Source organism: Brassica oleracea, chromosome C4, assembly GCF_000695525.1.
Source record: "Brassica oleracea var. oleracea cultivar TO1000 chromosome C4, BOL, whole genome shotgun sequence".
In the NCBI taxonomy this organism is placed as follows: Eukaryota; Viridiplantae; Streptophyta; class Magnoliopsida; order Brassicales; family Brassicaceae; genus Brassica; species Brassica oleracea.
In genome coordinates this window covers 6,592,129-6,606,438 of record NC_027751.1, presented here as the reverse complement: position 1 = coordinate 6,606,438, position 14,310 = coordinate 6,592,129, and the positions used below count along the sequence as shown (strand labels likewise).

Genomic DNA, 14,310 nt, shown 5'->3' with positions numbered 1-14,310 from the left:
TTTTTTTTTTTGTCATCAACAAACAGACTCATATAGACTTTGCGAACCAAACCGGTAACTCTGCATCCATGTGAACGACGAAAGACGATTGTTTTCTGGCACATCGTGCTAGACTATCTGCCTTTTGATTTTCCGTCCGGGGTACATGAATGATCGTTGAGCTAGTAAAATATGTCTTCAGTAGCTTTATGTCGTGCAGGTAACTCTAAAACGCCGGCCATTCCTCTGGTTTCGAAACTATCTTCACCAATTGAGAACAATCCATAGCAAAATTTGATCGCTGAGCTAGTAAAACGTGTCTTCAGTAGCCTTATGTCGTGCATGTAACTCTCAAACGCCGGCAATTCCTCTGGTTCCGAAACCATTTTCACCAATTGAGAACAATCTGTAGCAAAGGTAACCTGAAACTGATGTAAATTCCTCATACATTCCATTGCTCATATCAAAGCTTCTATCTCTACATGAAGAGGTGAAAGACATGCCCTAGTATTCCTTGCACCCATCAATCCCTGAAAGCCCTTGGCCTGAATAAGCCATCTTTGATCTGAATAAGGTTCTTTATCTTTTCAGGAACCATCTATAAAACACCAACGACCAACCCTCGGCTGCCGATTCCAAACCTCATTTTGTGGTGGAGCCTGCTTAGTTTTAATCACCTGGACCTCAGCCCAAAGTGTTGATTCAGTTTCTGCAAGCGTAAGTGTATCTCTTGGGTCAATATCCAAATTACTAAAGACCTTATTATTTCTTCTTTTCCAAATATACCATAGTATCCACGCAAAATGATGATCTTCCATCTTCAAAATGAATTTTCTTTCAAACAATATTTTTGTAAATGTATTGTTTTTAAACTAATCAATTAAAATTGTTATTATCATTGAATATCATTATTTTTGAAATAATTTAAGTTTTCGTTTACATCAAAACTTATCATATTTTAGGATAATTTTAATTTAAAATGTAATTTTCATATTTTTCAAACAAATTCTAAAAATATTTTTTTTTAATATTTTGTTATAATTTTTAAAAAAATATTGAGTTGCATTTCAAATAAAAAGGTAAAGATATTAAAAATATTCTAATTAAAATACGTAAAATTTAAGGAAATGATCAAAACAAAAAAATATTACACATAAAAAAAATCATGATTTTTGTTAACTGGGCGGATCATTATTTATATGATATCGCAAACGAAAGAAAATTTTATGTTTTTACAATTATCTAATTAACTATTTATACTCATTTTTTTATATTTTTTATATGATATCACACATTCGTAAAAAATAGAGAGTTTAAGATGCAAAAAAAATACATCTAGTAATCATTATAAACTAATGATTCAGAAAGTCGATTAGATTAATTGGAACAGACAAATACTATTTAATATGTCTTTCAATTGTTTGGATCCAATGCATTGCCATCTTTTTAAGTGTGTATGTATAAAATTGATCAGACCCGGTTCAGGATGCTAAACTATTGAATTGAAGCGTGAATTGATCCGGTTCCTGCGACAGAGCCATGAATGATGAATCCATGCCAACATTCCAGATAGCAGATCGTTGTCCGGTGGTGTATATATAAAAAGTCCGGAATGATCTTATCCCATTTGGATTATATGTCGGTTTGGCTTGTCAAGTGCTGATTATGGTTTTAAAGTGATAAATGTTATCTTCTGATAAGAAAATTCTGAAGATGGCATTTTACTCTCTCTTTTTTTGACAAATACGATAGCATATAACTTGCATTTTATAATCTAGTTTTTGATAAATTAAAATGTACAAAGAGAACCTCCAAACTGTATAACATATACTAAAAAAATAATGGTGTACATATAAACACTAACAATAAATGAAAAACGTTAATACGCCAAACATGAAACATATATATACACCCAAGATGAACGCACATGTGAATTCATATTTTTCTTTTCGACTAAAACATGAAATGAGACGTAAAAATGAAAATGTGAACTTATAAAAACCAAGCTGAATCGCATACGTTAAGCAAACTTAGCTAACCATTTATTATTAGTCTTCCTTTACGTTTCAAATGTCTAATGAGTCAACGAATAATATAGACAGAGAATGTTTTCCACCTCTATCATCTACTATTTATTTTTCTTCCAAGTGCTAAGGAAATGTCAATAGAATATCTTTCAAAAGACTCAAATTAATAGACGAAAACTGTTGAAAATGTCATTACAAATTTTCAAAAAAAAAAAAAATCAAAGTTCGAACATCGAAAAAGAGCTGAAGACTAACCCGAATTGATTAGCAAGCAAAATCCCCTATAAAGCTTGTACAAATATAATGAAGATAAAATAATTTAAGAAAAACTATATTGTAGAAGAGCAAATGACGCTCACTAGTTCATGAACGCCAAGCAATCGATAATGTGAAAAAAAAAACAGACATGCAATGGCTTACAATGGTTGAGATTACCACTCGATGCTCTCTCTCTTTTTGACAGATCACAACGACCACAAGTCTTTGCTTTTTCCTCAATGGTACAACTTCAATCCCATTCCTCACGAAACACCTGTGGACTAAGAGAATAGTGTTATTGCCATTGAATCAAATATTAAAATGTTCAATTAGTTTTTACTTGATTCGTGCTTACCGCTAGAGAAAACCTCCACCAGTCCAAGCAGTGTCTGGTTTCCCATTGTGGCCTACAGATTTCTTAACCCCTGCACCACTCTGATAGTAACCATCATCATCATCTTTAGCATCATTATCATCCCAACCAGCCCAACCATCATCATCACCATCACCATCATCCTTAGCTTCCTTTTTGGTAGTACTCTTCTCTTCTCCCCAGTCATCCCAAGAGTTCGAGTTACCATAACCGTTGAGGTGACCACCTGATGATGATTGTGACACTTTTGGCGCTGCTTCCTTTTTGTTATCCCAGGAGTTCGAGTTACTACGATAATTGTTTTGGTAACTTGATGATGATTGCGACCCTCCAAGAGATGAATTAGTGTAACCATTGCCCTCACTCTTATTCTGTTGACTCCAGGTTGATGCTTCTTCTTTAGTGAACTCTTCAACCTTTTGTGAAGCAATTGCCATTACTCCTTTCATGATCCCCCACGTCCTCTGTCCTATCTCCGTTGTCTTACTCGCAACAACATTAACAGTCTCACTCACCGTGTTATCTAAGCCACCTTCTTTGACCTGCAACGAACAAAGGCTCGTTTTTATCTCAATTTGACATCGCTAAACAAGATTCACGCACGTATTTGGCACAGGAAACATACATAGACTAAGAGAGCAGCCAGCATTACCCTCTAACCAGAGCTCTAGTTGATCTAACTAAAAGATTACGCAGCTAAAACAAGACACTTAACTTTATGTTAAGTTACGTTCTCGAAAATGTGAGTATACGGCAATGAGATAAGGACACTACAGATTTGCTACCAAGAAAGTGTCTTAACATTAAATCAAATGCAGATTTCAAGGGCTATTGAATACAACCTAAGCCAACCAAGCACATGATAGAACAGAGGGATAAAAGTACCTTGGAAGTGAACTCCATGGTTCCTGTCTGAATAACATTACGCTCTAACCAGGGCCGGGCCTGAGAATTACCGGCCCAGAAGCAAAATATTTTTTTGGCCCCTTACTTTTTAAAAAAAACATGAAAAACACTGAAAAGTGTAAAGAGGAGGTTCGAACCCGGCCCCCATTAGATAATATACTGAATCATTTCCGCTAGACCAAAGACCACCTTATGTATCTTTTGGCCCCTAAAATTAATAATTATAGTCCGGCCCTAAAGCAGATGCTTTACCTGCCTCTATTCAGGCCCGGCCCTGGCTCTAACCAAACATGGAAATGAACTACCAAGAAGTGTGTTTTGACTTTAACTCAAATGCGGCTTTCAAGGGTTATTGGATACAACCTAAGCTACTCAAGCACAGGAAAGAACAGAGGGATAAAAGAAGTACCTTTGAAGTGAACTCCATGGTCCCTGACTGAACAACATTCGCAGCAACAAGAGAAAATCTTCCAAATCCCTATATGAGTCAACAGAGAGAAGTCTCACTCACTCAACTCAAAATCTAATCACTCTCAAAAAAGCATCAAACTTTACCTCAGACACAACAGAGAAAACATCACCACTCTGCTGATTACTTCTCGGAGCAGCTGGACCAGGACTCGATCCAAACCCCACATACTTCCCTCCTTGCGAAGGAGGAAGCCCCTCAGGCTTAGACTCATTCTCCGCCATCCTCTTCGCGAAAAAACTCTCTTTATCCTCCAGCTGCGTCCTCGAGTATATATCCTCCGACGACTTCGACTTCGCCGGAGCTCCACCACCACCACCGCCACCTCCATAACCCCTGAAATCACTCGCCGACTGGTTCCTCCTCGGAGACCTAAACGCATCGTCGTTATCCCAATCATCCCATCCCCCATTGCTCCCCTGAGCATGGACGAACAAAAAGGTATGGGGCACATTGTATAACATTTAAATAGATTAGGGACCAATATGTAAATACATTTTAGATTAAATAAAAAGAAATGAGAGTGGGGCCCAGTGCCACGCACCTGCAACGGAGGCTTCTTATTAACCACCACCTCCTTAACAACCGGCGGATCTCTCCACTGCCTACCCTCAGCTAAGGCCTGGATCCGATCGCGATACACCGACGCGGCGTTTGAATTGTACTTTGCGGCGATCTCCGCCTCCTTGGCGATTCCGTATTGCGCGAGGAAGCTGTTGAGCGTCTCGTTGCCGCCGGATTCCATTTTCTTGATCTGGATCTCGGACCATGAGTCCATGGTGACGGATCTGACGAAGGAGATGTGGACGCCCAGGCCTCGGTGCTTTCCCGAGCATTCTAGGCACATGAAGATGCCGTAGGAGATTGACGCCCATTGAGGGTTCTTTTGGGAGCAGTCGACGCAGACTTTGTTCTCCGGTTGGGATTGGAGCGTGCGGAGTCGCCTTGCTGCCGCCATGGTTGAATTGTTTCGTCTCTACGATCTGATCTGAGGTTTGACCCGACCCGAGTAGATCTGGTCCAGGGGGGGGAGAGTCTGATGAGGTAACCCGTTTTTTTTTACATTCTCTCGTTTGGTATTGGTAAGTTGGTAACCCGCGTTTTCTTTGTACGTGTTTTCAGGCACGTGCGAGTTTTCTGTTTACATGTTTTAGGCACGTGTGGTATGTTCACTAAAACATTTACATACACCTATCACATGAACATTCTTTTAGTTAGGTTCAGGTTCAATTTTTTTGGGTTTTGGTTCTTTTGCATGTAGAGAGAGATATAGAAACCATTCAAAAAATTAGTTTTATTAAGGTTTAATTATTTTGGTTTTTCGGTTCTGTTCTCATAAAAGTATCGGAAACAAGTCAATACCTGAAATAATTCGAGTTTAGTTTAGATCTAATTTAGTTTCGGTTTTGCCTAGAGCTTTTATGTAATTTCATATAATTCAAAGAAAAATATCAAATAATTCGAATGGTTTGGATAAAGTATCAGATATTTTAGATTATTTAAATTAAACTATCAAATAAATCCGGATAGTTTCATATCATATAATTCAATATAATATTTTATAATTTATATATTTGTGAACTGAAATTTGGATTTATAGGTTGTAATTTTAGATATATGGTTACATTTATTGAGAAGCAACATTGTAAATTAAAAGTTCTCCAACAAATTATTTCACAGTGGTTAATTATTTAGAGAGGATCATTATATTTACATAAGATTCATCTCCTCTTCCCTAGTCTCAAACATTATCTCCCACAAAAGTTTTAGCTCTTTCATTTTCACTGCATCCATGAATGACAAGTGTTGAAACCTCGACTCGTCCCATCTCATAGTAACTTGTTAAAACTTGTCGATTTCCAATTATCACAAGCTCATACTCCTTCCTTCCCATTGCCTCTATAATCTTTGATATATTTCCCTCAACAGCTATCTCTTCATACTCTACACCTTCACATTGTTTCTTGAACTCTTCCACAGCTGCCTCATCAATCTCCTGTATCATCCACAAGCTTTAAATAGTTATTATCATAGTGTAACCATTGAGTAGTGCCATCATCTCCTGCATCATCATCTCAAGAGATGATGCGTTCGAAACTATTTTTGGTTAACTAACCATTCTTTTCTTTTTATTAAGTAAGAGTAATATTATTAAAGATCTCTACTGTAAAATCAAATTTATAAAGAGTATTTTTAGTGATGTTGATTAAAATTTAAATGACTATATTTGTAAAGAAAATTTTATATAAATATAAATTGAGTGGTATTTCTTGTAAATATTACATGAGTAAGATTATTTATAATTAATTCTCATCTTTTAATAAGGTAGATAACATACTTTGATAGCTAAATTAATTAATATATTGTATATGATAACTATCTAAATTTTTGATAAATAGTTAAATTTATTATTTAAATTTAATTAAAATCTGGTAAAAAAAATAAAATTGTACTTTTCAAATTAAAATTATAAATACGATAAATTTGATTATTTAAGTTATTTAAGTCATATTAACAAAAAATAGAATTATAGGGACTAAACTACAAAAAAAAAAATTAAAATAGTCCAAATCATCATATAACCGGCTATAGGCATGTTTTCCCATGGTCTCGTCATAGTACCTGATGGTCCATCTCATGGCAGGTTGGATCAGAAAAAACATGAAGATTACAAAGGTGACACCCGAGAGGAGGACCCATATGGATATCAATGGGGAGACATGTTTTTGATGGTCGTGGCTACCAGGGAGAGCCACGGCTAGGGCAAGGAGGATTCATGCGGCTATGTCGTTGAAGGCTGCAGCCGCTAACGCTGTTTGGCCAACGCTTGTGGTTAAGAGCTTGAGCTCGGCTAAGATACGGGCAAGGACTGGGAAAGCTGTGATGGAAAGAGCAACTCCAATAAAGAGCAGGAACTGCCAGTACCCAGCCGAGCCATGATCCTTCTCCACGGCTGTACGGAGGAATAGAGGTATTGAGTTCGATGTCATCTTCATATGAAGATTTATCATGACTGTTTCTAATTGCTATTGTAGTTCATGAATTGTCCACAAGAGGATTTTTAATTCCCTCTTGGCTTTGTAGCCCTTGCATTTGAGTGTAATGAAAGTTTGTGTTTAAAAAAAAAACACACACAAAAGAGAGTCGTGCGTTGTTTGTAATTCGAACATGGCTCTCACTTTGAGGGGATACTTTCCAAAAATATATAGTTAATTAGTTTATTGGCAACATAATATTATAACTTAAGAAAATATTCAAAGTTAAAAAGAAAACAAATGAGTATCTATATTAAAACTATTTAAAGATGAGCTTTAAGGAACAAAGATTTTTAAAAAAGCTATAACCAATAATAATGGATGTTACTAATAGTCCTTCTAAGGTACTAATCAAAGACAACAAAACAAACCCCTTTTGGGAAGAAGAGTGTGCGTGTTTTCACTACAATGTTTGAGGCGATGCAGCTGAAACCCTAACTTTGGCGGGACATAGGCTTTGACTGTATTGTCTTAACAGCGAAAAACTTCCAGCGAAAATAACATTCATTCTCTATTTAACTTATATTTCACTAATCAGATGAAATATTAATTTTTAATATTTACTCTCTTTACTATTGAAAGAGCGAGAATCATACATTAAGAGCATCATTAGTGGTTGTGAGTCTCTCACCATTGGAAACATAGTTATGTGTCTAAAATTTAATTATTTAATAAACTACTAAAATTAAACTAGCAAAAACATGACACGCATGTACAAATTTTTTTTAGAAGTGTGTTGAGTCCCTTATAGTAAACAAAGTATCCTTTGAGTAGACCCGGCATACAAGTGTGGAGATATGCAAACCAACATATGATCCAGCTGCTATAGCATGAGAGCAAGGTATATTCTGAAGGAGAACTTACGCCTCACCGCTGTCAACCGCATCTCTGAAACCAGTGCATCCTACTAGCAAAACTCTAGTTGACATAGATCTCTTCACTACCATATGTCCCTTTGAAATCTTCAAAACCCATATCACCATATTCTTCCTCATCCTCATCTTTAACCTTTCCATACTCACTGTAATCCTCAGCATCATCAACCGCTTCAGCAACATCAGGGATACCAGCATCCTCCTCCGCACCATCCTCCTCCCCATCATGATTTTCAACTTCAGCCATATCATCATCATCTTCTTCCCCTTCATCAGCTTCATCCCCTTCATCACCTTCAACCATATCATCATCATCATCTTCATCCCCTTCCTCTGGAACCGTTCTCATCTTGTTAAAGCTTGATACACAAAGACGTACTTCATGCGTTTAGTTATCTCGAGCAAGTTCTGAACTTATCTATCACTTGTAACATGAATAGGAAGGGGTGTCTGGAGCCATTCGTTGCACCATTGCTTCTGGTAATGAGTAGGCTAACTCCACAGACTCGGTATTCATGTCCAGGTTATAATCTTCTTGAGCCATTGCAAAAAGTCATCATGTGTCGAACTCTCACTAAAAAACAGTCTCGCGCCTTTGAACTTATCAACCACAAAATTTTAACAGCTATCTTTCAACAATCATTCTGCATACACTGCATGTAACTGACAATCGATCTGCAAAAATTCAAAATAAAACACATTAGCAAACATAGAACATGTATGAGTTAAAAGCACATTAGCTAGAAACTTTAATTAACATGAATGTTGGTAACCTCATAAATATCACCAATTAAGTTATAAATTTTATTCAGTAGTCCAAATATTGATTAATAAACATGAATTAACGAAAAAATGTTTAAAAGTCTTTATAGTTTTAGAGAAATTGCAAACATTGACGCAGACGACATCCACGGAGGTCTTCTGGTAGACTCCCGTAGAAGTCATCCATTTAGGTCTTTTTTGCAATTAAAATTTTACAAAGGACGACTTCCAGAGAAGTCTTCTCTACAGCAAACTTCTTTGGAAGTCTTCCTTTGTAAATATTAGCATAATTTTGTTTTAAAAAAAATCTCGAAAAAAACAGAGACAACTTACATGTAAGTCGTCTAGGATAAACATGTTAGTTTTGCATTTGACCGGATTGTGTCAGAAGTTTGACTTTTCCGGGACGACTTACAAAGAAGTTGTCCAGTTCGGGACGATTAACCCATACGTCGTCCAGTTGAAAACCAAAAAAAAATCATTATTTTATTATAACTAGACGACTTCCATGTAAGTCGTTTCAGGTTAGATTTGCAATTGGAAAATAAAATTTATTTTCTAGACGACTTACTTGAATGTCGTCCGGTCGATGACTTATTCGGAAGTCGTCCAAGATAAGCAAGGTTTGACCAGAATCTGGGAATAAAATCATGGACGACTTTCATGTAAGTCGTCGACTGGACGGCTTTCAAGTAAGTCATCTAGAATAAATTAAATATTTAAGTTTTATTTTTCAATTGCAAAACTAACCTGAAACGACTTACTTGGACGTCGTCTAGTTATTATAAAATATTGATTTTTTTGTTTTCTATTGGATGACTTACAAGTAAATCGTCCAGAAGAAGTCAAATTTCTGACACATTCCGGTCAAATGCAAAACTAACATGTTTATCCTGGACGGCTTACATGGAAGTCGTCTCTGGGTTCCTCAAGATTTGTTTAAACAAAAAAATGGACGACTTCAGTGTAAGCCGTCTCAAAAAAACACATTTAAAAGTCAATTGCAAAACTAACATCTGCATTGACCAGAAGACTTCCATGTAAGTCTTCTACAGCCAGAAGACTTACTCGGAAGTCGTAAGTCTTCTAGGCGAACTGATCTGGATAAAATCTCGATTTCATACCTTAAATTAGTGAGATAACTTCCTTAGCACAAATGAGTCTTCTCCAAGCACACAGAAGCTCAAACGAAAGTAAACCACCGAGAATCGTAACCTTCAATGGCTCTATGAACCATAAAAAATTTAGAATCAAAATTTTGGTTATTTTTTGGATGAATATGGAGAGAAAGTAAAGAGAGATTGTTTTTACTTCATAAGAATTGAGAAAGAAATAGTTGAAATCGATTTTTAAGTGCATTATAAGAGCTTCAAATTGGTTGTTCATGGTAGTTGGTGTATTGATGGCAATGACAATGTTGTGAATATTTGAGGAAGATGAGGGTGATTGAGTAAAATATGCATTTTTGAAAGAAAAAAATGATGGCATTTTCGTGAATAATCTGAACTTTAAGGGTGAAAGAGACAAGTCAAAGTTTCAAAAAAAAACATGGGTTAGTTTTGTATTTGACTACAAGTTTTGAGTCATATTTGCAAAAAAAAATTTTAATTTTAGTATAATTTTGATTTTTTGGTATAAAAACAGTAACCGTTAAAAATGAATTTTAGTTCAATTTGATTTGGCTCAGTTCTTCGAAATACATTTAAAATAACCAGACATAGTTTCTCCGCTATAAATTTGAGAAAATTTTCAATATTTATTGGGAAGCAACATTGTAAATTAAAAGTTCTCCACCAAATTATTTTACAGTGGTTAATTATTTAGAGGATCATTATATTTACATAAGGTTCATCTCCTTTTCACTAGTCTCAGACATTATCTCCCACAATAGTTTTAGCTCTGTCATTTTCACTGCATCCATGAATGACAAGTGTTGAAACCTCGACTCGTCCCATCTCATAGTAACTTGTTAAAACTTGTCGATTTCCAATTATTACAAGCTCGTACTCCTTCCTTCCCATTGCCTTTGCAATCTTTGCTAGACTTCCCTCAACTGCTATCTCTTCATGCTCGACCACTAAACCTTCACATTGTTTCTTAAACTCTTCCACAGCTGCCTCATCAATCTCCTGTATCATCCACAAGCTTTAAGTAGTTATTATCATAGTGTAACCATTGAGTAGCGTCATCATTTTAGAGTCTAGAATATAAAATTGTTATCAATTAATTAATGGTAAATAATTTTGTCACCTTTTCACAATATGGAGAAGCCATGGTGTTATCCGAGAATCGCAAGAGTGTTACAATGATCTTGGGGTTTTGGGCCATTCTGCTTCCAATCTCAAGTGCTTTTCTATCGTTGTGTCCACCAATAAACACAACTCCTACCCTTTTTGGCCCCTCGCCGCTACTAATACTGCTTTCTCCAGCCTCTTGATGGTTTAGAACCGCGACCGAGCAGTTAGCATTTTCTATCACTCTCTGCTTAACCACTCTCCATCCCGTTACCATATACGGTAATACGATCATCCACACCTTCTTATGTTCCGCAACGTTGCATACGTCCTCGTGCATAGTCCCCAACGCCGACACACTTTTCAAGTGGCGTATCTTTATCTTCTGCTTCTCGTCTCTAACCTGTTCGTAAGTACTGAACGCATCTTCTATCTCGTCACGTGACCTCTCTTTACACAACTTGTTTATGAACGGCACACCGTTTTTCCTCGTTCGTTGGACCATTGAGATGGAGGATGGACGGTCAATAAGTTCCATCAAGTGCATCACATATAATTTGACTGATCCGTTGGACGTACCAAAAGACTCGACGAGTTTGATTATACAAGGGACGTCTCGGGGGCTACGTACGCAGGCTAGTATGCGTAACTTCCCCTTGCCACCAGATGCAGTACTGTCCAAACCGCCATAGTTCATTGGTTTGTATATAGCCACGACTGAGGGAGTCGTCATGAAGGTTGTGACGAGAGCCATCACTACTAGAATTGCGAACATCTCCTCGTTTAGTACCTGATCGATGATATTAATTATCGCAGTAGGGTCCTTTTAAAACATAAAGACTAAAAATAATTCTCAGTAACATTTTTATATTATGGACCAATAAATCAACATATATAAATCCAAGAATGTTCTCTCCTGTAATGTGTTTCGGTCAGTGAAGCTTAGGGCAATATGAAAATTAGTATACATGCAATGCATTACATAGCAACAACTAAAATATCGTTTTTTTTCAACTTTTACCTTTTAAGTAGTATATTGCCATGTGCTCTAAGATATAAGAGATTATTACTTATGTTTTGAAATCAATTAAAAGCACAGAATTATAGTAAATAATATCAAGATGGTGTGTAGTATACTAGTAGGTACCTTCTTCTCCCTGCCGATGTTGAGAACAACTAGCTCAACTAGCCCTTTAGTGTTCATCAAAAAACCTAAAGTGAGGGATTCACGCGCCGGTATGGTGCACATCATCGCCATGAGGAAGGTACCTATGATCTTGCCTGCACAAGCAGTGGATATGACCAAGGCCAGTATCCCCCACGCATCTGCACCTCTGATCTTATTCACATCCGTCTTCAGTCCACTAGATGCAAAGTAGAGCGGAAGCAGTAGCCCGGAGACAAAGTCCTCTATCCGCTCAACGAGTCGGTCGCTGAATGACCCCCTTTTTGGTATGATTAGACCAAAGACAAACGCTCCGAAAATGGAGTGTAGTCCTATTAGGTCAGTGATGAAACCAGAGATCAGGACTCCTGCTAGAGTTAGGCAAATGCAAGCCTCGTGCATGGTCCCGTCATAGTACCTGATGGTCCATCTCATGGCAGGTTGGATCAGAAAAAACATGAAGATTACAAAGGTGACACCCGAGAGGAGGACCCATATGGATATCAATGGGGAGACATGTTTTTGATGGTCGTGGCTACCAGGGAGAGCCACGGCTAGGGCAAGGAGGATTCATGCGGCTATGTCGTTGAAGGCTGCAGCCGCTAACGCTGTTTGGCCAACGCTTGTGGTTAAGAGCTTGAGCTCGGCTAAGATACGGGCAAGGACTGGGAAAGCTGTGATGGAAAGAGCAACTCCAATAAAGAGAAGAAACTGCCAGTACCCAGCCGAGCCATGATCCTTCTCCACGGCTGTACGGAGGAATAGAGATATGGCCGCGCCTAAAGAAAATGGGAGACAGATTCCAGCGAGGGCTATGGCAAAAGCTTTTTTTCCTGTGTGGCCTAGAGCTGTGAGATCCAGCTCTAGACCGACTAGGAAGAGGAAGAAAAGGAGACCGATACTTGCCACTGACTCAAGTATTGGTGTGCTCCATTTCGGAAAAAATAGTTCAACAAATTCTTTGTTTCTACCCAATGCTGAAGGTCCCAACAATATCCCTCCCTATAAGAATTTAACGATAAACTCTACGTTAATGTGACTATTTCTACGAATAAAATAGAGGAATATGCATGTATAGTGTGTATAGAGCTTATAAACATAAAGGCATGTGCATGTATAGTGTAGAGCTTACGAGGATCTCGGCCACGACTTTGGGTTGACGTAGGGGTCTGAGGAGGAAGGCAAGGAAGCGGCTGCTGAAGAGAACAAGTATGACTTGTACTATTAAGAGAGGAAAGGCACAGTTGAGAGGATTGTCTCCTTCCCATATTCCATCCGACGCCACTTTGATGTTTGTTACATTTACAACCATTTTCTTTAACTAAATTCAATATCTCAATCAGAACAGCCAACTCAAAAACGATCTTACTTATTTTTTTTATTTTTTTTATCTTTGAATGTGAAGAAAGAAACTAGAGTATTTATTTTTTGCTTATAGATTTTGTTTTTGGGTGATTATCGAGATGCTGTGACAAGTTAGCTAGGAAAGACGTATAACACCTTTTATAGACGAGAAAGGAGAGGAGTGGTTGATGACAAGCCAATAATATTTGCAACAAAAGATTTTGATGAATATTCGCATTTCATTATAAACATTTTTAAACATCATGCAAAACGTTCCTTTTATTTTTGGTCAACAACATTCATGTTTTCTTCTGATTTTGTTTGTCGTTACTATCGATCGTGCTCACTGACATACTTTAAAAACATTTTACTTTAAAAGATTGTCACTCGCTGTCAAAAAAGAAGAAGATGTCACTCACATTAATTAAGAGAATACCGCCTAGCTGATGTTTATGCAGAAACAATCAATTAATCATCAAGATTTATCAAAATAACTAAACACCTATAATATAACGAGGTCAAAATTATTTGTTAAGCATGTACGCAGAGCCGTGCTTGATGTGAATTGAAAAAATTATTTGCCATAGGCCAATATATATAGGGTGTTAGGAGCCTCAAAATTTCCAAAATGTAGTGTCTGATAGTGGTTTTACGTTAAAGTTTCTCAACAATTGCAGATAGTAACCTGTGTTCGAATCCTTGTATGTGTATATAATTTTGGATATAAGTTTATATAGAAGGAAACAAGATTCTAAATCAAAAAGGAATCACAAACCAAAAAAAAAATCTGAATGGTAAATCAAAAAGTATTCAGGTCAAGTTTTATGGTTAATTAATTTCATTTCGACATATTTTCTCATCACTTTATTGTCTTTCAAATAAT

General features: G+C 36.9%; 1 protein-coding gene, 1 long non-coding RNA gene and 1 pseudogene across 4 annotated transcripts; 1 reads left to right on the top strand and 2 right to left on the bottom strand.

Moving 5' to 3' along the window:
* Window positions 1-2,238: 2,238 nt before the first annotated feature.
* Window positions 2,239-5,120, bottom strand: LOC106342375 (ADP-ribosylation factor GTPase-activating protein AGD7). Of its 3 annotated transcripts, none has more exons than XM_013781286.1 (6): window positions 4,587-5,120; window positions 4,099-4,431; window positions 3,953-4,021; window positions 3,523-3,582; window positions 2,620-3,179; window positions 2,239-2,538 (listed from the first exon to the last, which is right to left on the bottom strand). In XM_013781286.1, exons 1-5 carry the CDS (start codon window positions 4,968-4,970, stop codon window positions 2,622-2,624), a joined length of 1,404 nt encoding a protein of 467 aa, XP_013636740.1. In that variant the 5' UTR covers window positions 4,971-5,120; the 3' UTR covers window positions 2,239-2,538; window positions 2,620-2,621. The 3 variants fall into 3 exon arrangements, with proteins under 3 accessions (XP_013636740.1, XP_013636739.1, XP_013636741.1); XM_013781285.1 differs by having other exon boundaries at window positions 4,557-5,118; XM_013781287.1 differs by lacking the exon at window positions 3,523-3,582 and having other exon boundaries at window positions 4,557-5,115.
* On the top strand, window positions 4,925-7,192 carry LOC106342376. The gene is made up of 3 exons (XR_001269828.1): window positions 4,925-5,056; window positions 5,135-5,175; window positions 6,657-7,192. It is a non-coding gene; the product is annotated as an uncharacterized LOC106342376 (long non-coding RNA).
* A 3,260-nt stretch (window positions 7,193-10,452) lies between these two features.
* LOC106342374 lies at window positions 10,453-13,539 on the bottom strand (annotated as a pseudogene).
* Window positions 13,540-14,310: the final 771 nt, after the last annotated feature.

Excerpts from the sequence above, each read along its gene's own strand:
- LOC106342375 (XM_013781285.1), bottom strand. The coding sequence starts at position 4,970 with ATGGCGGCAGCAAGGCGACTCCGCACGCTCCAATCCCAACCGGAGAAC. Across the intron at positions 4,432-4,556 it reads ATAAGAAGCCTCCGTTGCAG|GGGAGCAATGGGGGATGGGA; the intron begins GTGCGTGGCACT and ends GTCCATGCTCAG. Across the intron at positions 3,180-3,522 it reads CCATGGAGTTCACTTCCAAG|GTCAAAGAAGGTGGCTTAGA; the intron begins GTACTTTTATCC and ends TGTTCGTTGCAG.